The 26,136-nt window shown below is 45.2% G+C and overlaps 1 protein-coding gene and 1 pseudogene across 1 annotated transcript in view; both read left to right on the top strand.

The window, feature by feature from the left end:
• Window positions 1–25,624, top strand: part of Exosc10 (exosome component 10) — a 39,354-nt gene extending 13,730 nt beyond the window's left edge. The window contains exons 12-25 of the mRNA XM_004657647.3: window positions 3,892–4,040; window positions 4,237–4,287; window positions 5,641–5,752; window positions 14,371–14,421; window positions 14,569–14,647; window positions 14,733–14,839; window positions 17,333–17,428; window positions 17,632–17,706; window positions 21,127–21,214; window positions 22,161–22,234; window positions 22,660–22,831; window positions 23,371–23,432; window positions 24,436–24,512; window positions 25,491–25,624. Coding sequence (XP_004657704.1) covers window positions 3,892–4,040; window positions 4,237–4,287; window positions 5,641–5,752; window positions 14,371–14,421; window positions 14,569–14,647; window positions 14,733–14,839; window positions 17,333–17,428; window positions 17,632–17,706; window positions 21,127–21,214; window positions 22,161–22,234; window positions 22,660–22,831; window positions 23,371–23,432; window positions 24,436–24,512; window positions 25,491–25,521 — 1,224 coding nt within the window. The 3' untranslated portion in view covers window positions 25,522–25,624. The remainder of the gene's footprint in view (window positions 1–3,891; window positions 4,041–4,236; window positions 4,288–5,640; window positions 5,753–14,370; window positions 14,422–14,568; window positions 14,648–14,732; window positions 14,840–17,332; window positions 17,429–17,631; window positions 17,707–21,126; window positions 21,215–22,160; window positions 22,235–22,659; window positions 22,832–23,370; window positions 23,433–24,435; window positions 24,513–25,490) is intronic.
• On the top strand, window positions 18,182–18,315 carry LOC123461295 (annotated as a pseudogene).
• Window positions 25,625–26,136: the final 512 nt, after the last annotated feature.

Below are 26,136 nucleotides of genomic sequence, written 5' to 3'. Positions count from 1 at the left end.
ACCTCTGCTCCCGTACTGGGATTAAAAGTGTAAACTAACACCAACTTCCATTACCTTATCTTTACCTCTCCCTTAAGATCTCTTCTCCTCTTATGGACCCTTTTCTAGTTTCATGACATACACATAAATTTAAATTCTGCATATGAAAGAAAATGTGCTATCTGTGATGAGTCTAACTTATTTGGATCAACATGCTGATCTCTATTTTAATTTCATCCATTTTCTTTCAGATTTCATGGTTTCTTTTTGGTTTTCCGAGTTAGGGTATCACTGTAGCCCAAGCTGGCCTGGAATTCACTCTGAAGTCTCAGGGTGGCCTCTAATTCACAAGGATCCACTTCTGCCTCCCAAATGCTAGGACAAAAGGCATGTGCCACCACACCCGAATTTCATGGTTTTATTTTTATTTATGATATAATAAAACTCCATATATGTACCACATCTTCCCTCCCTCCCTCTTTCTTCTTTCAAGAGAGAATTGATGTGCCAGGGCCTCAACCACTATAATTGAACTCCAGATGCTTGTGCCACCTTGTGGGAACGTGTGACCTTGTGCTTGCCTCACCTTTGTGCATCTGGCTTACGTGGGATCTGGAGAGTCCTTAGGCTTCACAGGCAGTAGCCTTCACCACTAAGCCATCTCTCCATCCCTCTTTTTTTAATTATTATTTATTTTTTTGTTTATTTATTTGAGAGCAACAGAGACACAGAGAGAGAATGGGCGCGCCAGGGCCTCCAGCCAGTGCAAATGAACTCCACATGTGTGCGCCCCCTTGTGCATCTAGCTAATGTGGGTCCTGGGGAATCAAGCTTTGAATGGGGGTCCTTAGGCTTCACACACAAGCACTTAACTGCTAAGCTATGTCACCAGCCCTAATTTTTTTTTGTTTATTCATTTATTTGAGAGCAACAGAGAAAGAGGCAGACAGAAAGAATGTGTTATTATTTTTTATTATGATTATGTGTTTTTTTTTTTTTTTGTTTTGTTTTTCAAGGTAGGGTCTCACTCTAGCTCAGGCTGACGTGGAATTCACTATATAGTCCCAGGGTGGCCTCGAACTGATGGTGATCCTCCTACCTCTGCCTCCTGAGTGCTGGGGTTAAAGGTGTGTGCCACCACGCCTGGCTTCTTTTTTTGTTTTTTGAGGTAGGGTCTTGCTATCTGCTAGCCCAGGCTGATCTGGAATTCACTCTGTAGTCTCAGGGTAGCCTTGAACTCACAGCTATCCTCTTACCTCTGCTTCTTGAGTGCTGGGATAAAAGGCGTGTACCACCATGCCCAGTCTCTATTTTTAGTTTTTTGAGGAAGCGCCATAATGATTGCCATAGTAGTTGCACTAGCTTACACTACCACTAGCCAAGGTCTACTTTCCTCTTTCCCCACATCCTCGCCAGCATTTGTTTTTTCTTTTGTCTTTGTATGTGTGAAAGAGAGAGTGGTTTCATGTGGTCCAGGCTGACCTCAAATTCACTATGTAGCCAAGGCTGGGATTGTCTTGATAATAGTTTTATTTGTTTATTTTGGTTCTTCAAGGTAGGGTCTCCTCTAGCTGACCTGGAATTCATTATGTAGTCTCAAGGTGGCCTCGAACTCATGATAATACTACTTGTGCCTCCTGAGTACAGGGATTAAAGGCATGAGTTGCCACACCTGGCTGTTTTGTTTCATTTTGTTTTGTTGAGGCAGGGTCTCATCCTAGCCTAGGCTGACCTGGAATTCTAGCCCAGGCTGGCCTCAAACTCAGGGCAGTCCTCCTACTTCAGCCTCCTGAGTGTTAGGTTTAAAAGTGTAAGCCATCATGCCCAGCTTCAAAAAATTTCTACTTTTAGGGCTGGAGAGATGGCTTAGCGGTTAAGCGCTTGCCTGTGAAGCCTAAGGACCCCGGTTTGAGGCTCGGTTCCCCAGGTCCCACGTTAGCCAGATGCACAAGGGGGCGCACGCGTCTGGAGTTCGTTTGCAGAGGCTGGAAGCCCTGGTGTGCCCATTCTCTCTCTCTCCCTCTATCTTTCTCTCTGTGTCTGTCGCTCTCAAATAAATAAATAAATAAATAATTTTTAAAAAAATTAAAAAAAAAATTTCTACTTTTCATTGTGATGGCTAAGTATGTTGAGCATTTTTTAAATATTTACTGGCCATTTGTATTTCTTTTGAGAATTATTGGTTCTGTTTTCTAGCCCATCTTTGATTGGGTGTTTTAGTATTTTGGGTGTTTAAAATTTGCAATTCTTGGGCTGGGGAGATAGCTCAGCAGTTAAACGTTCTTGTTTGCAAAGCCAGCCAGTGCAGGTTTAATTCCACACCCACAGAAAATGGACTGCACATTGGCACATGCATCTCTGATCTCATTGCATCTATAGCAGTGGAAGGTGGCGTCAGGAAATTCTGAAGCTGACAGGCCAGCTAGTCCGATATTCCTTTGCAGTTTGGCATTTTGTTTGCAGTGGCAAGAGACCTTGTCTCGAAGGTGAAGCACAGATAATGTCAAAGCTGTCCTCTGACCTATACCTCCGCACTGTGGCATGCACATGCACACACCTAAAAAACTGGTTTTTTAATTTTTATTTAATTTTTTTAAATTTTTTGAGGTAGGGTCTCACTCTAGCCCAGGCTGACTTAGAATTCACTATGGAGTCTCAGGGTGGCCTAGAACTCACGGCAATCCTCCTACCTCTGCCTCCCGAGTGCTGGGATTTGTTTTGTTTTTTTGAGGTAGGATTTCACCCAGCTCAGGCTGACCTGGAATTCAGTATGTAGTCTCAAGGTGGCCTGTTAACTCATGGTAATCCTCCTACCTCTGCCTCCTGGTTGCTGGGATTAAAGGCGTGCACCACCATGCCTGGCTTCCTTTTTTTTTTTTTTAATTATTATTAATTAATTTAAGAGAGAAAGTGAAGGAATGGGCATGCCAGAGCCTCCAGTTACTGCAAACCAACTCCAAACACATGTGCCTGCCACCTTGTGCATCTGGTGTATGTGGGTCCTGGGGAATTGAACCTGGGTCCTTTGGCTTTGTAGACAAGTGCCTTACCTTAACCATCAAGCCATCTCTCCAGCCCTCCTTTTGTGTCTTTTGTTTGTTTGTTTTAAATATTTTTATTTATTTACAAGTAGAGAGAGAAGGGAGGGAGAGAATGGGCCCATCAGGGTCTCAGGCCACTGCAAAAGAACTCGAGATGCGTACACCACTTTGTGCATCTGGCTTTTCATGAGTACTGGGGAATTATGGGTTCTTAGGTTTTGGAGGCAAGTGTCTTAACTGCTGGGGGTTTTTTGTTTGCTTGTTTGTTTTGTTTTGTTTTTTGAGGTAGGGTCTCACTCTAGCTCAGGCTGACCTGGATTTCACTATGTATTCTCAGGGCGGCCTCAAACTCCATACTCCTACCTCTGCCTCCTGAGTGCTGGGATTAAAGGTGTGTGCCACCACGCCCAGCTGGCCAGCTGGTTTTTTTGTTTTGTTTTGTTTTTGTTTTCAAGGTAGGGTCTCACTCTGGCTCAGGATGACCTGAAATTAACTATGGAGTCTCAGAGTGGCCTCGAACTCACGGTGATCCTTCTACCTATGCCTCCCGAGTGCTGGGATTTAAGGCATGCGCCACCACGTCCGGCTGGTTTTGTTTTTTTGAGATAAGTCTCACTAAGTAGCTCAGACTGGCCTCAAACTTGGAGTCCTCCTGCTTCTGCTTCCCAGGTGTCATGCCTGACCTCACCCTTGTTCTTACCTTAGTGTAAGAGCCAGATGTTTAAAAACCAAGGGTACAATTTTAATTCCATTGATCTTTTATTAAGATGTTGGGGATCAAATCCAAGGCTTCATGGATGCCAGACAGTTTCTTTACCACTGAGACTCACCCCCTGCTTCATTGATCTTCATTACTGTGTAACGTTTACAGAAATTCGTCAAACCTATCTTCACGGATGAGTCCTACCTTGAGCTATACCGGAGGCAGAAGAAGCATCTGAACTCTCAGCAGCTGGCGGCCTTTCAGCTTCTGTTTGCCTGGAGGGATAAAACGGCTCGCAGGGAGGACGAGAGTTATGGGTAAGGGATTCGAGGTGCCTTTAATGTCTTTTTTTTTTTTTTTCTTTAGTAGTTTTAGACTAAGCAGGTCTGATAGCAAAAAGAAATGGGGGCTTTTTTTTTTTTTTTTCATGAAGGCTACTTGTTTCCTCGTTACAGCATTTAACAGGATTTGCTAGTTAAATTTACTGTGATCCTGCTGTGTGTTTTGTTTCAGATACGTGTTACCAAACCATATGATGCTCAAGATAGCTGAGGAACTGCCTAAGTAAGTCTCAGAACAGATGAACCTGTTCTCACTTCTCAGTCTCACTTCTTCATTGTATGAACTAAAACTTCTGAATGGGAATATTGCCATGGCTATACCTTGTGCCTAGCTCAGGTAAGTCTCTGAGCCTACAGCAGCCCCTTAGAGAGGAGAAACCAGCCCAGATTCTCTTGTTTGCACTTTACCTAAATTAAAGCCTCATGATTTTTAGTTTTGTCTTGATAATTGAAATACAAGCAGGGATTTTAAAACTGGCACTTGGAGCTGAAGAGATGGCTTAGCGGTTTAGGCACTTGCCTGAAAAGTCTAATGACCCGAGATTGATTTCCCAATACCCACATAAAGCCAGATGCACAAAATGGAGTCCTTTGCATGAGTGGCTGGAGGCCTTGGCATGCTTGTTCTCTCTGTCTCTCCTCTCTATCTCTCTCTCTGCTTGCACATAAATAAATAAAAATACTTCAAGGGCTGGAGAGATGGCTTAGCGGTTAAGCGCTTGCCTGTGAAGCCTAAGGACCCCGGTTCAAGGCTCAGTTCCCCAGGTCCCATGTTAGCCAGATGCACAAGGGGGCACACGCGTCTGGAGTTCGTTTGCAGAGGCTGGAAGCCCTGGCGCGCCCATTCTCTCTCTCTCCCTCTATCTGTCTTTCTGTCTGTGTCTGTCGCTCTCAAATAAATAAATAAAAATTTTTTTTTAAATTAAAAAAAAATACTTAAAAAAAAATCCTGAGACTCAATAATGCCTGAGTCTCAGTTCCAGCTCTCACAGGGTAGGAGTCAGGACTGTAAAAGTAATTAGCTGAGCCTGGTGCAGCAGAGAGCACATGTGTGAGTGGCTGGCCTGGTCTGCGTTGATGTGATGTTTTTTGTTGTTTTTTTTTTTAAACATGGTCTTACTGTATAATCCAGACTGACCTGTAACCCACTTTGTAGCCTCAAACTCACTCATTACTCATGGCACTCCTCCTGCCTCTCCTTTGGGAGTTCTGGGATTACCGGCATGAGCCATCACCATCCGCAGTTCCCATATGATGTTTCCTTTTTTTTTTTTTTTTAATATTTTTATTTATTTCTAAGCAGAGAGAGAATAGGTGCACCAGGGCCTCCAACTGCAGATGATTTCCAGATGCATGTACCACTTTGTACATCTGGCTGTACATGGGCACTGGGGAGTTGAGCCCTGGTTGTCAGGCTTTGTAGGCAAGCACCTTAACTGCTAAGCCATCTTCCAGCCCTGTTTCCTTGGTCTTCTACTTAACCATTGCACTCTGGCTTTGTCCAGTCATTAACCTTGTCAGGAAGCCTTGAAGGATATTTCTGTGATGAGCTGACTGTGTTCTTTCCTATCTTCAGGGAGCCTCAGGGCATCATAGCTTGTTGCAACCCAGTACCACCTCTTGTAAGGCAGCAGATCAATGAAATGCATCTTTTAATACAGCAGGCTCGAGAAATGCCCCTGCTCAAGGTATGACGTACTTCTGCTTATGCCCTCAACCCCGCACTATATCCCTGTGGTCCCCTCTAATCCCCAACTGGTCTCTCATTGTAAACAACCCGAAAGAACTAATAGGGCTTGTAAATCCAGTGGGTGTGACTTCTTGGATTTACCTGCTTTTTTATAGTTTTGGGTTTTTTTTTTTCTTTTGTTTCGGTTTGGGGGTTTTGGTTTTGTTTGTAGTGCTGGGCCAGTTCACCATGCTATGCAAGCACTCTGCCCCTGACTCAGAACCCTGACCCGTGCATTTTGTGTGTGTGTGTGTGTGGCAATTAAGAGGTAAACCACTGGATTTAGCTAAGTTAGTAGAGTGTTTGCCCCAAACGTGGTGATAATATATTTTTAACCCCAGCATGTAAAGCTGGAGGCAGGAGGATCAGAATTTCAAGGTCACCCTCAGCTACATAGTGAGTTCAGGGACACCCTGGGCTACATGAGCCCTGTCTAAATGGTAAAAATTGCTAAACCCCATTCTTCATATTGTAGGACCTTATATTGGGTGATCTGACAGCAATTAGCAGTTGATATAAGGCAGCTAATGTGGTAGAGTTAGGTGAAGTTAGGGAGGTTTTCAGAGGAAGCCCAGTTGTGAAATGATTGAACCAGAAATCATGGTATAGAAAGGGCAGGTACCAGGAAAAAAACAAAGAAAAGGCTAGTGGAGCTCACTGACAGAAGATGAAAAGGGCTGCCAGTTATTGTTGGACTTAGGATTGTTAAGAAGCCACCTGGACCACAGGTCCGTTTGCTGATAGAGGAGGTAGGATTCAGCACCACTCACTGCAGAGTCAAAATCCCATATGAGGGGAGTGAGAACCATGGATGGGAAGGAGAATTCAGAAAAGCTGACTTTGTGAAGAAGGTGCTAAATATTGAAAAAGTTCAGCTGGAAGTAGGATCTCTCACAGAAGACATAGTCTTAGTCAGGCACGGTGGTGCAAGGCCACTCTGGGCTATATAAGATTCTATCTCAAAAAAAAAAAAAAAAGAAGAAGAAGAAGAAAGGAGCTGGGAAGATGGCTCAGCATTTAAAGGTGCTTGCTTACAAAGCCTGCTGGCCCAGGTCCAATTCCCAAGCCACCCTTGTAAGTCAGATGCAAAAAGTGGAGCAAGTGTCTGGCATTCATTTGCAGTGGCACAAGGCCCTGTGTGCTCACACTGTCTCTCTGTCTCACCCACACACGCAGATAAATCAACCAAAAAAAAATTTCTTTTTTTGTTTTTTTGAGGTAGGGTCTCACTCTAGCCCAGGCTAAACTGGAGTTCACTTTATAGTCTCAGGGTGGTCTTGAACTTGTGGCAACCCTCCTACCTTTGCCTCCCAAGTGTTGGGATTAAAGGCATGTACCACCATGCCTGGTCCAAAATTATTTTTACTTTATTTTTTATATATTTGAGAGAAAGATGCAGATAAGACAGAGAGAATAGGTGCTCCAGAGCCTTCAGCCACTACAAATGAACTCATTTGCATGTACCATCTTGTGCATTTCGATTACATGGGTCCTGGGGAATCAAACCTGGGTCCTTGAGTTTTGCGGGCATATGCCTTAACCACTAGGCCATCTCTCCAGCCAAATTGAAATTTTAAAAGAAAAAAGACAGGTGGCGTGGTTAATGCTTTTAATCCCAGTGTTTAAAAGGCTGAGGTAGAAAGAGCATTCTAAGTTTAAGGCCAGTCTAGGCTACAAAATGAGTTTCATATTGACCTTGGCTACAGTGAGACCTTGCCTAAAAAAAAAAAAAAAAGGAAGGAAGGAAAATGCAGACAGATATGTATGAGGGAATAAATATAATATGTAATACAAGGACCAAGTACATGAGCCTATTTCTATGATTGCCCTGTGTAGGTAATACATACTACAATTGCATATTTCATTTGGGGTTTTTGCTTATTTATTTATTTACATTGAGAATTTCCATGATTATAAACAATATCCCATGGTAATTCCCTCCCCCCACCACTTTCCCCTTTGAAACTCCACTCTCCTTCATATCCCCCCTCCTCAATTAGTCTCTCTTTCATTGTGATGTCATCATCTTTTCCTCCTGTTAGGATGGTCTTGTGTAGGTAGTATCAGGCACTGTGAGGTAATGGACATCCATGGCCATTTTGTGTCTGGAGGAGCATGTTGTAAGGAGTCCTACCCTTCCTTTGGCTCTTACATTCTTTCTGCCACCTCTTCTGCAATGGACCCTGAGCCTTGGAAGGTGTGATTGAGATGTTTCAGTGCTAAGCATTCCTCTTGTCACATCTCAGCACCATGGTGACTTCTGAGTCATCCCTAGGTCACTGCCATATGAAAAAGAGAAGGTTCTTTAACCAAAATGAGAGTAGCATTAATATAAGGGTATGAACATTAAGAGAAGTGCTTACTGGGGAGTTTGATGAGCATACTATATACACTTATCCAGACAGCAGCAGATGTTACACTCCTAGGGCTCTTGACTACCCCTGTCGTAGGTTTTCAGTATCAGGCATGTATTCCCTCCCATGGAACAGGCCTCCAGTCAAATTAGAGGGCCGTTGTTTTCCCCCATAACAGATGTGCCACTATTGCACCTGTTGCCTCATTTGGCCTGGCTGGCCAATTATAAGGCATGGTTGGGCTGGAGAGATGGCTTAGCGGTTAAGCGCTTGCCTGTGAAGCCTAAGGACCCCGGTTCGAGGCTCGGTTCCCCAGGTCCCACGTTAGCGAGATGCGCAAGGGGGCACACAAGTCTGGAGTTCGTTTGCAGAGGCTGGAGGCCCTGGCGTGCCCATTCTCTCTCTCCCCCTCTATCTGTCTTTCTCTCTATGTCTGTCGCTCTCAAATAAATAAATAATTTTTTTAAAAAGTGCATGGTTACATTTGGGGGTTTTGCTTTTTTAAAAAAAATCTTTTTTTTAAGCTGGTCTTGGTGGTGCACACTTTTAATCCCAGCACTTGGAAGACAGAGGTAGGAGAATTGCTTTGAGTTCATGGCCACCGTGAGACTACATAGTGAATTCCATGTCAGCCTGGGCTAGAATGAAACCTTACCTTGAAAAACCAGTAAAATAAAATATTTTTTATTATTTTTATTTATTACAGAGAGAGAGAATGGATATACCAGGGCATCTACCCATTGCAAACAAACTCCAGGCACATGTGCCACCTTATGCATCTGGCTTATGTGGGATCTGGGAAATTGAATATGGGTTCTTAAGCTTCAAAGGCAAGTGCCTTAACTGCTAAGCTATCTCTTCTAGCCCTAAGTATTTTTATTTATTTATTTGCAAGCAGAGAGATAGAAGAGAGACCAAGAGAATGCGTGTGCCAGGGCCTCCAGCCAATGCAAACGAACTCCACATCTTGCACCTCTTTGTGCATCTGGCTTACCTGGATCCTGGGGAATCTAACCTGGGTCCTTTGGCTTTGCAGGCAAACACCTTAACCACTAAGCCATCTCTCCAGCCCTAGATCTTGAACTTTTGATCCTTCTACCTCAGCCTCCCAAGTAAGTAAGGCCTGCTCCACTAGACCTGACTTTTGTTTTGTTTTGTTTTGATTTTTGAGGTAGGGTCTCAGTCTAGCCCAGGCTGACCTGGAATTTACTATGCAGACTCAGGGTGGCCTCCTGCCACAACCCTCCGAGTGCTGTGATTAAAGGTATGAACCACCATGCCTTGCTCTGTGGTGTTTTTTTTTTTTGGTGGTGCTAGGGATTGAACCCAGGATCTTATGTATGCTGGGGCAAATGTTCTACCACCAAACTATCCCCAGCCTGCTTTTTACTTTTTCTTCTCTATAAAGTTACCTAGGCTGACCCTGTACCCAGTCTGTAGTCCAGGCAGACTTTGAAGTTGTGGTTCTCCTGCCTTGGGATCCTGTACAGTTGGGATTACAGGTCTGTACCACCAGGCCTGGTCTTGTGTTTTTCTTACTGAGACAAAGTCTTGCTATGTAGCTTAAGGTGGCCTTGATATCCTGATTCTCCTGCCTTAGCTTACCAAGCACCTGTATTATAAGCATATACCACCATGTCTGGTTTGGTTTGTGTTTTATTAGAACAATTTCTTTCATTTGTTTATCTATTTACTTGGGATTTTTTGGAGACAGTGGTCTCATGATAGAGCCCAGGCTTGCCCCAGACTCTTGGTCTTTTGAGATAAAGCCTTAAATTTGATTGGTCTCAAACAGAGAGAGAGAGAGAGAATGGGCACACCAGGGCTTCTTGCCATTTTATACAAAGTCCAGATGCATGTGCCACTTTGTGCATCTGGCTTTATGTGGACACTGGGCAATTAAACCTGGGCTGGCAGGCTTTACATGCAAGTACCTTTAATTGTTGAGCCATCTCCCCAACGCTAGAATAATTTTAAATGTAACTTAGTAATAGCAATATGCAATCATTCATTTATGATTGTTTTTAAAGATAATTGACTCCAAAAGACTAAAAATCAAAGAAGAATCTGGGAATAAGCATATTTGTAGTGGTCACATTAAAATTGTCTTTCTGAAAGGGGCTGGAGAGATGGCTTAGCACTTAAGGCACTGGAGAGAGCTCTGTTCTTTCACCAAGGCATTCCTCCCACCACTTTTTTAAAAAAATATTTTTTTTATTAATATTTTTTTCTTTTCTTTTTTTTTTTTTTTGGTTTTTCGAGGTAGGGTCTCACTCTGGTCCAGGCTGACCTGGAATTAACTCTGTCATCTCAGGGTGGCCTTGAACTCAATCCTCCTACCTCTGCCTCCCAAGTGCTGGGATTAAAGGTGTGCGCCACCACGCCCGGCCTTTTTTTTTGGTTTTTCGAGGTAGGGTCTCACTCTGGCTCAGGCTGAACTGGAATTCACTATGTAGTCTCAGGGTGGCCTCGAACTCATGGCAATCCTCCTACCTCTGCCTCCCGAGTGCTGGGATTAAAGGCGTGCGCCACCATGCCTGGCTTTTTTTTCTCAATTTTTATTAACATTTTCCATGATTATAAAAAGTATCCCATGGTAATACCCTTCCCCCCACTTTCCCCTTTGAAATTCCATTCTCCATTATATCCCCTCCCCATCTCAATCAGTCTCTCTTTTATTTTGATGTCATGGTCTTTTCCTCCTCTTATGATGGTCTTGTGTAGGTAGTGTCAGGCACTGTGAGGTCATGGATATCCAGGCCATTTTGAGTCTGGAGGGAGCACGTTGTAAGGAGTCCTACCCTTCCTTTGGACCTTACATTCTTTCTGCCACCTCTTCCGCATTAGACCCTGAGCCTTGGAAGGTGTGATTGAGATGTTACTCAGTACTCCAGTCACTTCTTTCCAGCACTATGATAACTTCTGAGTCACCCCAAAGTCATTGCCATCTGAAAAGAGAAGATTCTCTACCCAAATAGAGAGTAGCGTTAATATAAGGGTATAAATATTAAGAGAATTGCTTACTGGGCAGTTTGATAAGCATAGTATATACATTGTTCCAGGCATTAGCAGAAGTTCACCTCTAGGGCTCATGACTACCCCTGTTTTAAGTTTTCAGTATCAGGGATGTATTCCCTCCCTTGGAGCAGGCCTCCAGCCCAATTGGAGGGCAGTTGGTTTCCACCATGACAGGCATGCCACTATTGCACCCATTGGCTCATTTGGGCTGGCTGGCCAATTATAAGGCTTGCAGTGTCCACTGTTCAGTATCTTCATTGGTGGTATCTCTTTCTCCCATTGAACTACATGTAGAATGGCTTCTTCCAGCTTTCTGTCAGCTGGTCTACATGGAGGAGGTTATCAGCTCAGTTCCAACAGGATTTCTCAGTGGCCTTGCAGCCCAAGTATGTGGAGTCTTTAGCAATAGGGTCTTTCCATCTATTCCTGCTCCCACCCCATTTTTGAAAAAATATTTTATTTATGAGAGAGAGAATGTGGGTGCACCAGGACCTCCTGCCACTGCAGATGAACTCCAGATGTATACACCACTATGTGCATCTGACTTACTTGGGTCCTGGGGAGTTGAATCTAGGTCCCTACGCCTCGCAGGCAAGTGCCTTAACAGCTAAGTCATCTCTCCCGCCCTTCAGCTTTTATTAGCATGTACATAGTAGGGTATTTCATTGTGACATTTTCATACATGTATATATTAACCTTATCACCCTCTCTATCTCTCTCCCATCCTGCTGATCCCCTTCCTCTTCCTATGTAGTCCTACTTCTACTTTCTTGTCTTTTTTTTTGTAAACCAATGAATTTAAGTAGATAAAGGAGCATGGGTGAGAAGTCATTTGCATGGGCAACTTACAAGTGGCCACAGCACTGTGAAAAAAAAAAAAGTCTCTCTTGCATCCCCAGCAACTGTTAAGTGCCTATAAATCCTTAGGGATTCAGGGGCTCATGAGCTGCTTTCCTTCCGTAAGGGACTGTTTTGCTGGTCTTGGGTGGGTAATTATAATTGCGGGGAGCTCAGGTATGTAGTGCATGTCGTGCTGGAAAGACTGTTCTACAACACTCTGCACCTTTTTCTGGCTTTTACATTCCTCTGCCCTCTCTCCCATAATGTGCCCTGAGCCTTGGAGGAGTGATTCAGATGTACCACTTAGGATGAGCATTCAGCAGCCACTTTTTTGTGACATTTGACCAATGAGTCTCTAATAAGGTAATAAACGCCGTCCACTGCAAAAAGAAGCTTTCCTGACCAAAACTGACAACAGCACTAGTTTATGGATATAAACTTAATTATTTAGAAGGCAAGTTGACAGGAACATGCCCATCAGCAAAACCAAGCTGAACAAGTAGGTTCCCCACCAGGGCCTGTGACCTCTCCAGTCACAGGCTTTTGACTAGGTTTACAGTATCACATATAAATTCCCTCTTGTGAAGCAAGCTTCAAATCCAGTCAGAAAACAATTGATTACCCCTATAAAAATCATGCCACTGTCACACCAGTAGGCACATCTTGCCTGGCAGGTTGGTAGTATAGCATGGTCCACAGTTGTTGTTTTTGATGTTTCAATGTAGGGTCCTGCTCTAGTCCAGTACGACTTAGAATTCACTGTGTAGTCCCAGGCTGGCCTCAAGCTCCCAGCAATCCTCTTACCTTGGCCTCCCAAGTGCTAGGATTAAAGGAGTGTGCCACCATGCCTAAGACTTTTTTTTTTTTTCAAGGTAGGGTCTCACTCTACACCAGGCTGACCTGGAATTCACTATGTAATCTCAGGGTAGCCTCAAACTCAAGGTAGTCCTCCTACCTCTGCCTTCTAAGTGCTGGGGTTAAAGACGTGTACAACCATGCCCAGTTCTAAGTAAGACTTGATGACAGTCCTCCCCACCCCAACCCCCACCCCGCCCTCACCCCCACCCCCAGTCTGCACAGCAGCTAGGGAGCAGGAAGAAAGCTTCCAGCTTGATTTCTCCATGTCTTTCAACCAAAGATGTTTTCATCAATAAAATCTAATATTGGTAGTTAACCAAGAACTGTGGCAATTGGGCTGGAGAGATGGCTTAGCAGTTAAGTGCTTGCCTATGAAGCCTAAGGACCCTGGTTCGAGGCTTGATTCCCCAGGACCCACGTTAACCAGATGCACAAGGGGGCACACACGTCTGGAGTTTGTTTGCAGTGGCTGGAGGCCCTGGCATGCTCATTCTCTCTCTCTGCCTCTTTCTCTCTCACTTTAAAATAAATAAATAAAAATAAAAACAAAAAAGAACTGTGGCAGGCTGGAGAGATGGCTTAGCGGTTAAGCACTTGCCTGTGAAGCCTAAGGACCCTGGTTCGAGGCTCGGTTCCCCAGGACCCACGTTAGCCAGATGCACAAGGGGACGCATGCGTCTGGAGTTCATTTGCAGAGGCTGGAAGCCCTGGCGTGCCCATTCTCTCTCTCTCCCTCTATCTGTCTTTCTCTCTGTGTCTGTCACTTTCAAATAAATAAATAAATAAAATTTAAAAAAAAAAACTGTGGCAATAACTTGCATTGTTTGTGGTGCCTATAAGGATCTCCCCGACTAACAACTTGCAGGGAGGTAATCCGTCCCCGCTCAGAAAGGTGGGTTTTCATTTGATAGTCTTGTCTTTTGGGAAGTCACCAAATATTCTTTTTTTTTTTTTTAAATTGTTTTTGAGGTAAGGTCTCACTCTAGCTCATTCACTATGTAGTCTCAGGGTAGCCTTGAACTCACAGTGATTCTCCTACCTCTGTCTCCTGTGTGCTGGGAATAAAGGCATGTGCCACCATGCCTAGCTTTGCCAAGCTATCTTAAACACCACATAATTGCTGTGTCAGGTGCCAGAGAGGGTTCCGGGATAAAAGGGTCTTTGAGAGACAGCCTCATAGAGGCACACACTCTGCTGGAGAAGGGCTGGTCATTCATTTTACACTGCCTTCCTCAGTTTCCTCTCTCTTTCTTTCTTTCTTTCGTTCTTTTTTTTTTTTGAGACAGGGTCTCATGTAGTCAAGGCTGGCCTTGAACTTGCTGTGTATCAGAAGATGACCTTGAACTCCTGCTCCTACTGCCTTCACCTTCTGAGTGCTGGAATTACAGGCGTGTGCCAACATACCAGTTTTATATGGTGCTGGGGATCAAACCCAGGGCTTCGTGCCTGCTAGGCAAACACTATCAACTGAGTGACATCCCCAGCCCTCCTCTTCTTTCCTCTTTAGTCTGAAGCTACAACTGGAATGAAGAAGAGTGGACCACAACGCAGTACTGAGGTAGAGTGACACATCTCTGTCTCACCTATGGGAAGGTGGTGGCCATCATAGTCCCTGCAGACAAACCTGAAAGGTTTGCCAGCCTAGAGCTCCTGGTTCGCTTGAGAGTTTGTTTACATGTGGTCTGCTGGTTTCTTTTTGCTATAGAGATTGGAGAATGTTCTCTTTGGACCACATGACTGCTCCCATGCCCCTCCAGATAATTACCCGATTTCCCCAACTGCTGGTAAGGTGGAGGCCCTCTGAACTCTAAAAGTCAGGGCCAGCTCAGTGCCGACAGGCCTTAACCATACTGACTTCTGTGCCTTCAGTATCTGTGCCAGTTCAGAAGCAGCCAAGTCTCTTTACTGAAGAAAATGAGGAAACCTGTCTGGACACTAAATGCCTTCTTGCCACAGCCGTTATCACGTTATTCAGTGTGAGTATTAGTAAACTCTAAGGTGATTGACATAGATTCCCAGGTATTTGTTGGGGCTATCATGCAGGCTATCTGTCTGGAGGGTTGCATGTACCTTAAGACTACTGTCAAAGTGAAACTAAAGAGGCATGGGGAGTGGTGAGAGGCAGGTGTTCCTGAGGATGTCTCATGTGCACTATGTGAAGAGATGCTTGAGGAAAGGGTGTCTGGTGGGGAGGAGGGTGTGGGGTTGAGGTAGGAACAGGGGTTTTCAGCAGAGGATGAGTTAGCTGGATACCCAGCAGGGGCGGGGGTTAAGTGCTATCTACTGATCTCAGTATATGCTGTGCACACCTTCCTAAATGCACCCAGCACCGTCTATGTGCACTGTTCAGGAAGAAGAGAAGACTTGGAAGCATTCTTTCTGTATTGTGGCTCATTAGAGGAAATGAGGAGCAACCAGTGCAAGCACTACATCAGTGACACGTCCTCGTTGCCTGACCCTAGGAGAGGCTGCAGTGGTCACAGTAGTTAGTGACTGTTCATTTTAGAGACCTTCTGTAGCTTGCCTGGGCCAGACTGTGTGTTTCCAGAACATGTATTGGCCTATAGCAAAATCTTCCTGTTACTCCTGGACTGCTCATATCGGCTCATGATTACATTTCTAAGCACCTTATAAAGGAAGGCCCCTAGGGCTGGAGCGGTGGCTTAGTGGTTAAGTGCTTGCCTGTGAAGCCTAAGGACCCCAGTTCGAGGCTCTGTTCCCCAGGACCCACGTTAGCCAGATGCACAAGGGGGAGCATGTGTCTGGAGTTCGTTTGCAGTGGCTGGAAGCCCTGGCATGCCCATTCTCTCTCTCTCTCTCTCTCTCTCTCTCTCTCTCTCTCTCTCTCTCTCTCAGTCTCTGCCTCTTTCTCTCTCTGCTTGTCACTCTCAAATAAATAAAAATTAAAAAAAAAATAAAGGAAGGCCCCAATGAATGCATTTGTCAGGGTGAAATAATACAAAATAATCAGAGATGAAAGGAGAGTATGCAAATAGATCTCTTGAGTGTGGGGGAAGGGAAAGCCATAATTCTCGGAACTGAGGGAGGAAGATTATCTGGGTTGTATACAGACAGGTATCAAACTTAGTATAATAGTCAAATATCTAGGTGGCACTGGAAGGTACAGGATTAAAGTGTACGTCCATCCTATGTGCCAGTATGTTGAGACAAAAGTTGTGAAGAAATTAAATGTCACCTGCAAAATGTACTCTCTCATATCTTCCATTTTGGACATAACATAAAGTTAGATGGAGTTTTGCTATGGCGATTCATGAACAGAAAGGCCAGGGGCCTTGGCTGAACACACTGTTGATATGAACCATAAAAGTGATTCTGCAGGTAAAGAACCCAGGCTGGCCTGGAACTCACTTTTGTAGCTCAGAACTTACTCTGTAGTTCCAGGCTGGCCTCAAACTCACAGTGATCCTATCACCTCAGCCAACCAAGTGCTAGGATTAAAGGGTGTACCACCATGCCTCGCCTTTTCTTTTTCTTTCTTTCTTTCTTTTTTTTTTTATTTGATATCCAAATATCACTCCTTTCAAATATCCACTCCTTTCCTTAACAATTACAGGCTTACCCAACCGTACCCAACTTGTTTGTATGAACTCGAGGCTGTATTAACCTGAGAGTGTTGTGTTTAGTCTGGTGGAGGCTGTAGTTCCTTATTGGTTGCAAACAAGCTTTAACTACAAATAAAGCAAAAGGTAGCGCAAATTATGAACTTGGAGTAAGTAACATTCTGTTGCATAATATCCCTGACTCCCCATCAAGACATATAATACTAAATTTCAGGTGTCAGTTGAGACTTCAAGCTTTCAGGCTAGGTAGACCTGGGTTTAAAATCCCTGTTCTGCCCTTATGAGCCATAAGGCTTTGCAAGACTTAGGACCTCTTTGAACCTCAGTGAGATTTCTATAAGATGGTAAGAATACCATGTATTTCATAGGTTGTGAGTTCATAATAAGAATTCCTAAAAATTAAAAAGAAAAGGCCAGGCGTGGTGGTGCATGCCTTTAATCCCAGCATTGGGAGGCAGAGGTAGGATTGCCGTGAGTTTGAGGTCACCCTGGGATTACATAGTGAATTCCAGGTCAGCCTGGGCTAGAGACCCTACCTCAGAAAACCAAAAAAAAAAAAAAGAAAAAGAAAAAGAAAAGGCCAGGCATGGTGGTACACCCTTTAATCCTAGCACTTGGTTGGCTGAGGTGATAGGATTGCTGTGAGTTTGAGGCCAGCCTGGAACTACAGAGTAAGTTCCAGGTCAGTGTAGGGTAGAGTGAGACCCACCTCGGGGTGGGTGTGGGAGAATTCATTAGTTTCGCAGTACTGCAGCCCTCTTGTGTGCTGTACAGGCCCAGAAGAGCTTGAGAAAACAGCTATTATTATACTGTCACTATTACTGTCTTTTGCTTACATCCTGATCATCATCATGTTTAAAAGCAATTGGTTTTGGTCTGTCCCTGCAGGAACCTAGTGCTGAGGAAAATGGAAAGACTCCATTGACGCTTGCACAGAAAAAAGCCCAGAACATAATGCAGTCCTTTGAAAACCCATTCAGGATGGTGAGTAGTGGTTATGTCATGCAAAGCAGGCAGGAGCTATAGGGAATTTGGCAGCAATGTGTCCTTTTACCTAGAAGAAAGGCAGTAAGATTTTGGGTGGGGCACCTGAGCCTAGTGTCCTGGTGTCCAAGTTGGGACTCTGAGTGTCTGGCAGGGTTCAGATACCACCTCTTGGCATCTTCTGTGACTTTCCCTTTCTGCAGTTCCTGCCTTCACTGGAATACCAGGCCCACATCTCTCAGGCAGCAAAGTTTGATCCATCCTCGAAAATCTATGAAGTAAGTGGACTTGTGCATTATTAAAGAGTGACCTTCTAGGGGAGGGGACTCTATAATTAGTAGAGTCTGGTTCCTGTTTTCAGCAGTTCTATGTTTCAGGTCCTAAAGCCCCTAAAAATGGATGCAAAACTATGTTTTCTGTCTAAGTTTGCTTTTCTAGGAAGATGGGCAGAACTGCAGTCCAGTTCTCAGAAGCACATGAAAATCTTGTTAAGAAACAGGATTGGGGGCTGGAGAGGTGGCTTAGCGGTTAAGGTGCTTGCCTGCAAAACCAAAGTACCCGGGTTTGATTGCCCAGTACCCACATAAAGCCAGATGCACAAGGTAATACATGCTTCTGGAGTTTGATTGCAGTGGTTGGAGGCCCTGGCATGCCTAATTCTCTCTCTCTAGCTGCCTCTTTTACTCTGTCTCTCAGATAAATAAATAAAATGAAATTATAAAAAAAAAAGAAAGAAAGAAAAGAAATAGGCTTTTGCATCTATTTGACAGACCTGAAGCAGTTACTGTCTGCTGTCAAGGTTTCCACTACAGATGCAAGAAAAATGTATCCTCGCGCTTTCTGTCTGTCTCATTGTGGCAGCCAAGATTGAATACAGGAATACAGAAAGAAAGAGAAAGGGGAAAAGGAAGAAAGGCTGAGGATGTAGCTCACTTGATAGGGAACTTACCTATTCGGAAGCTGCCCAGGCTTCTTGCCCACCATAAAGCTGCCCCAGGTTCAATCTCTAGCATCACATAATCCAGGCATGGTGGTACGTCCCTATGATCCCAGCAACTCAGGATATGGAGGCCGGAGGCTTAGTAGTTCAAGGTCAGGAGCAAGGGCGATGGCTCATCAGTCAAATGTGCTTGCTTGCAAAGCCTTCTGGCCTGGGTTCAATTCCCTACCACCCACGTAAAGCTAGATGGGCATTTGTTTACAGCAACAAAAGAAGAGTAAGCCAGGCATGGTGGTGCACGCCTTTAATCCCAGCATTGGTGGTGGTGGGGGGCAGAGGTAAGAGGATCACTGTGAGTTCAAGGCCATCCTGAGAATACAGAGTAAATTCTAGGTCAGCCTAGACTAGAGTGAGACCTTACCTCAAAAAAAAAAAAAAAAAAACAGACACTCATGAGGCAGAGGTAGGAGGATCGCCGTGAGTTCAAGGCCACTCAGAGTGAGAATACAGAGTGAATTCCAGGTTAGTCTGGACTAGAGTGAGACTCTACCTCAAAAACAAACAAACAAAAAACAATGCAAAAGGCACTCGGGAGGCAGAGGTAGGAGGATTGCTGTGAGTTTGAGACCAGCCTGAGATTACAGAGTTAATTCCAGGTCAGCCTGGGCTAGAGTGAGACCCTACCTCAACCCCCCCCCCCAAACAAAAAAAGAAAAATAGATGTCAAGTGGGATTTGCATTCTCTTTCCTACTAGTTGTGGCACACTGTCTACCCTTTGGCATCCTTCCATTGGGTCACCTAAATGTGTCCTGAGGACATGGCTGTAAGTAGATCATGAAAAGAAATATGAGACTTTTAGCAACCCAGAGAAGGTGACAGTAGCACTTCTGCCGTGGAAGTCAGAGAAGATTGACTGCGGTGTTGGATGTAAACGCTGCCAGCCCAGTGCTCAAAATTTACTTGTATTTTGTCTTTTGAGTTTGGGTCTAGCTCTAGTCCAGGCTGACCTAGAATTCACTCTGTATTCTCAGGGTGGCCTTGAACTCACTGTGATCCTCCTACCTCTGCCTCCTGAGTGCTGGGGGGTTAACAGGCATGTGCCACTATGCCTGGTGTATTTTGTATTCTTTTTTATTTATTTTTTCCCAAGGCAGGGTCTCACTCTAGCCTAGGCTCACCTGGAATTTACTCTATTCTCAGGGTGGCCTCAAACTCACGGTGATCCTCCTATCTCTGCCTCCCAGGTGCTGGGATTAAAGGCATGCCCCACCATGTCTGGCTTATTTTGTATTCTTTAATAGGGATTGTATGGGGCTGGTAGCTCATGCATCTGGAGTTAATTTGCAGCATCTAGAGGCCTTAGTACACCCATGCTCTATCTCTCTGTCACACTCTACTTGAAATGAAGGAAAATTAAAATTTTTATAATTTTTTTTCCAAGATTTATTTTTTATTTATTAGAGGGAGAATGGGCATGTCAGGGCCTCTAGCTGCTGCAAACAAACTCCACACACATGTGCCACCATGTGCATCTGGCTTATGTGGGACCTGGAGAATTGAACCTGGGTCCTTAGGCTTCACAGGCAAGTGACTTAGCCACTAAGCCATCTCTCCAGCATTAAATATATTTTTAAAAGAATATTTTATTTAAGCCAGGCATGGTGGGGCACGCCTTTAATCCCAGCAGTCAGGAGGCAGAGGTAGGAGGATCGCCGTGAGTTCAAGGCCAGCCTGAGACTACATAGTGAATTCCAGGTCAGCTTGAGCTAGAATGAGACCCTACCTCAAAAAACCAACCAACCAACCAAAACAACTATTATTTATTTAAGAGAGAGAGAGAAAGATGCAAACATAGAGAATGGGCATACCAGGGCCTTCAGCCACTGCAAATGAGCTCCAGACACATGCACCACATTGTGCATCTGGCTTACTTGGATCCTGAGAAATTAAACCTGAGTTCTTTGGCTTTGTAGCAAGCACCTTCACTGCTAAGCCATCTCCAGCCCAAAAATATATTTTTTTTAAATAAAATAGGATTTTACAATAAAGCCAGCAAGAGATATAATTCTGTGTCATTAGATTAGGAATTTATGACTTAGAGTATGTATGTATAATTTTGGATAGCATCTGCTCGGTTGCTTCATAAAGCAAGTAAGGCATTCCTAAGTGGCTGAGTGTCTTAGTCACATGTGTTTTTATATATTTTATTTATGTATTTTTTACTGATTGTTTTGTGTTTCAAGGTAGGGTCTCTAGCTCAGGCTGACTTCACTATGTCGTCTCAGGGTGTCCTCAAACTCACAGCAATCCTCCTACCTCTGCCTCCCAAGGGCTGGGATTAAAGACGTGCACCACCACGCCTGGCTTGATTTTTTTAAAAATATTTTTATTTATTTATTTGAGAGAGGGAGAGAGGCAGAGTGGAGAGAGAGAAAAGGGGCACACCAGGGCTTCTAGCCACTGCAAATGAATTCCAGATGCATGTGCCACCTTGTGCATCTGGCTTATGTGGGTCCTTTGGCTTTGCAGGCAAGTGCCTTAACTACTAAGCCATCTCTCCGGCCCTTATGTATTATTATTATTATTAATTTATTTTGGTTTTTCGAGGTAGGTTCTCAACTCTAGTCCCAGCTGACCTGGAATTCACTTTGTATTCTCAGGGTGGCCTTGAACCTACAGTAATTCTACCTTTGCCTCCCAAGTGCTGGGATTAAAGGCGTGCGCCACCAAGCCTGGCTTGTGTGTTTTTATTTTTAGATTAGCAACCGGTGGAAGTTGGCCAGCCAGGTCCATGTCCAGAAAGAATCAACAGAAGCCGCCAAGAAGAAGGCAGCTGAACAAACAGGTAGTTTTCACATCATGTGGTGGGTTTCTAAAGGGATGTCTCTGCCATGTCACTGGGATTCAGGACATTGAGTGATGGGTGTGTGGTAGGGATCACAACCCTCAGAGCCAGACACAACAGTGAACATAACAGGCCCAGTCATGCCTTGTGGAGCTCTCCTTTTACTGGGATGGTGGACAGTAACCCCTAAGTTCTCTGAGTGAAAGCAGACAGTGGTGTGCAGAGAGGTAGGAGAGGAAGGTGGCTACTATCTAGACACTGGCAAGTGAAGGCAGTCCAGCACATGTGAGGTGCAGCAGAGAGCTGCATCCATCTGAGGTGAGCAGAGTGTGGGCCATACCTTGCTGACATGTCCAGGGCGTGGCCAGGTTGATCTGCTGTGGGCAAAAGAAGCAGGGCCTGTGCATGGACTGGCAGGACTCTGAGAAGAGGAGAGACTCTAGGGACCACTCTAGCTGCTGTGTTGAGTAGATGATAGGGAAGAGTCAGAATACACATGGGAGACTTGACAGTAACCCAGGTAATTGGCACACTAGCAGAGCCAGTGGTGAGAAGTCAGCCAACTGCATTTGGTGTTGAGTTGGATATCATGTGAGAAAAGGAAGGTGAGCTGCTGGAAAGCCGGGGTTGGGGACTTCAAGAAGAGTTCCCCAAAGCTGGCAGAGGAGCCAGCTAGAAGGAGAGGCTCATCCTGGCCCTTGCCACTGAGGGCTTGGTTGGCTACCAGAGGACCTCAGTGAGTGTTAGAAAGGCAATCTTGCCTGGGTTCCTTAGAGAGGCACAGGCAGGGCAGGCCCATCAGATAGAGACTGCAGTTGAGGCCAGTAAATCCTCAACTGAGCCCAAGAGATGATGTGGGAGGAGGGGCATCTGTGCCAGACCTTGTACCCAAGCCAGGGTGAAATGGCTGCTGCATGAGGGATTTCATAGATGTTCTCTCCCACAGCTGTCCAGGAGCCGGCAAAGAAAGAGTCCACAGCTATTGCGGAACAGGCCATCCCTGTGCGGCAGCAGGCTGCGGTACGTGCTGCCCCTTCTCTCCTTTCCTTTAAGAAACATTTTGCCCTGGTTATGGTCAGGGTTTTCCTGGACCATCTTAGGAGGGTTCACTCTATACCTCCAAAGCTCTAGAGCTGACACAATACCTCAGAAGGAATTTCCACACCATAAAACTTCATTTCATGCACAAAATTGATAAATTATTATAATTATTAAATTAGAAATTTACTTTCAGGCCATGTATATAAACTATATATAAAATGATTAAATTTGGGTCCTGTCTCAAGGTACTTCATTGTGCATATGCAAGTACACCAGAATTATGAAAAAAAGAACAGAAATCTATTTGCCCCAAATGTTGCACACTAGGATCTCTGTGCTCCAGGCAGCAGGGTTTCCTCACATGCATCACTGTGCTTCCCTCCCTGGTTGGTCTTGCCCTGCAGTTAGAAAATGCCACTAAGAAGAGAGAGAGAGCCACAGGTGACCTAAGAGCCACAGAACAGAAACAAGAGAAGAAACGACTCAAAACTGCCAAGAAACCAAAGGACCCAGATCTAGCAGCAAAAGAATTTACGCCTTATGACTACAGCCAGTCAGACTTCAAGGCTTTTGCTGGTAAGAACAGAACGGAGCCCTGAGGAGTTGCTTGACCACAGGAGGTGGAAGGAAGCTGCAGAGTACAAGAAGCCCACCTGCTTCCCTTCCCAGAGCTGGCTGGCGATAGCCACAGAGCTGGCTCAGCTGCACGTGCTCCCTTGCAACAGGAAGTTCCATCCCCCTCCCACAATTATTGGATGAAGCCCTGGGTTGAAAGTGCCTCTAAGAAAGCCCACCAGGTGACCTCCTGTGAACCCTTTAGTCCAAAGGGACCCTGTGCTCTGGAGAGCTACACGCGGTACTCCCAATTAGCTGCCTCCAGACCAGTGAGAAGCAGGACAGTTCACACAGGCCTTTTTATCAGGAGCCTACATCACTGATGGGTAGCCTCAGACCTCCTTGATGTAAAAGTTATGACCAGCCCTGACAGCCTGGGAGCAGATCTGTGTGAAGAGCCCAGCTTTGGGGCTATGCGCAACGCCCGAGCCCCTTGCCCATCATGGCCTGTTGTGTCAGCTCATAGTCATGATCACTGGCCTCTGATCTCTTACTTTTAGGAGACAGCAAATCCAAGCCCGCCCCTCAGTTTGACCCCAATAAACCAGCGGCTTCAGGCAAGGTAAGGCTGCAGCTGGGGTGGTCAGTCTACTTTTCTGTTTTCTTCCTTGGCTTATGTGATTATCAAGGAATCCTTTCCCTTAGCTTATCTCCCCCCACCCTGTTTCTTCTCAGATGTGTACACTATGCCCATCAATTGTCCCAGCAATTTAAAGATGGAAATGAACTCTGCAGTATTCCTATGCATGTTTTTTACACAGGGGCTTGCTGTGTACTCTGACTGGCCTGGCATGGAATTCAATGTCTTCCTGCCTCAGCTGCCCAAGTGCTGAGATTTTAGGTGTATTTCCACCACTCCTGGTTTTGCATACATTTATGAAAGGATCTTTCTGCTACCTGGAAATTATAGCCTTTAAAAAAAAAAATTAGGGGCTGGAGAAAGAGCATAGCTGCTAAGGTTCTTGCCTACAGAGAGCCAAATGACCTAGGTTCAGTTCCCCAGTACATACGTACAGTCAAATGCACAAAGTGATGCATGCATCTGGAGTTTGTTTGCAGTGCCAAGAAGCTCTGGTGTGCTCATTCTCCTTTAAAAAAAAATTGAGAGTAAAAGGCAGGTAGAGAATGGGCACACCAGGGCCTCTGGCCACTGCAAACACTCCAGATGTATGTACCACCTTGTGTATCTGGATTTACGTAGCTACTGGGAATTGAACCCAGGTCCTTAGGCATTGTAGGCAAGAGCCTTAACTGTTGAACCATCTCTCTAGCCCAGAATGCTAGCCTTAATTCAAGCCCAGCATGCATTGTCCCTGCTTAGGTCTGTGCCAGTCAGAGTTGAATATGCTTATGCTGTACAGTAGGCATCAGAGCTGCACTGGGCCCTCCTGTCCCTATCTCAGCTCAGCCTTACCTGAAGACTTGCCTTCTGAAATGTGCACAAGCGGCCACCTGCTGGGCACACCTGTTATGCTGGTGTTACAACTGGCTGCTGAGCTCAGAAGTGCTTTCCTCTGTCTGGTTTTCAAGGTTTGTATCAATTTCCCTGATTCTTCTCTTTCCAGAAATGCACTGCAGCCAAAAAACTTAAACAGTCGACAGGAAACAAAAGCATGTCCTTTCCAGCTGGAAAATCAGACAGGTAGGTGCAGTCACCAGGCTAGCAGGAAAGCCCCCTTCCTCTGTACCTGGGGACAGCTGAAGTACGAGTACAGCTGTGGGAGTTTGCTCTGATGAAAGGAGACCCCGCGTGTTATTCGGAACACAGGATGGATATGCTTTGCTCTATGCCACATACCAGAACTCAGATTCCCATCATTCTTAGTTTTTGTTTTTTCTTCCCCCCAAGGTAGGGTCTCACTCTAGCCCAGGCTTATCTAAAATTCACTATGTAGTCTCAGGGTGGCCTCAAACTCATGGCAGTCCTCCTACCTCTGCCTCTCAAGTGCTGCATAACATCACCAAGCCTGGTATTTTCTTTTTGGAGGCAGGGTCTCACTGTAGCTGAGGCTGACCTGAAACTCAGTCTGTAGTCCAGGCAACTCAACAATGATCCTCCTCCCTCAACCTTCTGAGTGCTGGGATTATAGACATGAGCCACCACATCCAGCTTCTTTTTTTGAGGTAGGGTCTCACTCTAGCCCAGGCTGATCTGGAATTCACTATGTAGTCTCAAGGTGTCCTCCTACCTCTGCCTCCTGAGTGCTGGGATTAAAGGCATGTGCCACCATGCCTGGCTCTAGCTTTCCTATTATTGTAGTTTCTAAGGTCATCTTGGAACAAATAAGTGGAAAATGTTCCTACACGAGTTCTTATCTTTGGAATGAGAAAAATCAGCAAAGTGTTGTTACTGTTGACGAGTGTTTCCATTAAAGCATGAACTCAGCTAGAGCAGACTTTGAGGTCGGGCAGATTCTCAAATTCACACAGTGACAGGCCTTGCTGCCTCCATATCTCACACATCCCAGCCCGCACTGCCTCTTCCCCAGCAGAGGCTCTGCACTGCCATCGGTTCTGTACTGTAGGACCCCTGAGCAAACCCTTCCTCAGTTCTGCATTTCTGAAGTCTACACAGTTCCCAAACTGGAAGTAGTAACTGGTTTTCATACCATCTCTGCAGAGGCTTCCGGCACAACTGGCCCAAGAGATAGTGCTGGCGGAGACCCCGGGACCCTACAGGCTGGGAGCCTCGAATGGCAGTGCTGCTTTTGTACAGACTCATTTTTAAACCATTAAAATTAATTGCTCCTGGAAGAAAGTTGGCCCTGACTTTTCTTTGCTGCCCCAGCTGGTAGGGAGGGCCTGTTCAGGGTGGGAGAAGTAAGTGTGCCCTTGGAGGGTGCTGTAGGGAACTTCTTTGACTCTGTGGGTTCTGTGAGGTGCTCACTTCCACATCTAGGAGGCTCTAGGGCCACTGCTCAGTGGTCCTTGGATAACTGAGCTGAAGCTACTCAGTAAGTACTGTTGAAGATCTGGTTCAGAGGACTTGCTGTCAGTTCCAGTAGCTTCTACTTGTTTTCCCCCCCTTTGGTGGTTTTGTGTGTGTGCATGTGTTCATGCACACATGTGCTTACATGTGTGGGATTGGATGGGTAGATGAGTATATGTTGGTGGTCTTCCCTATAGGCTTGCCTGTGTTAACCTGAGGAGAATGCCTGATGTCCCCCCCCTCAGTTACTTGCCTATTTGTTCTTTGCGATAGAGTCTTACTGGTTCCAGAGCTTGCTGCTTGTGAACCCCCAAAATTCTGCAGTCCCCACTCCTCA

Source organism: Jaculus jaculus, chromosome 5 (assembly GCF_020740685.1).
Source record: "Jaculus jaculus isolate mJacJac1 chromosome 5, mJacJac1.mat.Y.cur, whole genome shotgun sequence".
Classification (NCBI taxonomy): domain Eukaryota; kingdom Metazoa; phylum Chordata; class Mammalia; order Rodentia; family Dipodidae; genus Jaculus; species Jaculus jaculus.
Note: the sequence above shows the minus strand (reverse complement) of the source record. Positions and strands in the feature narration are given on the sequence as shown.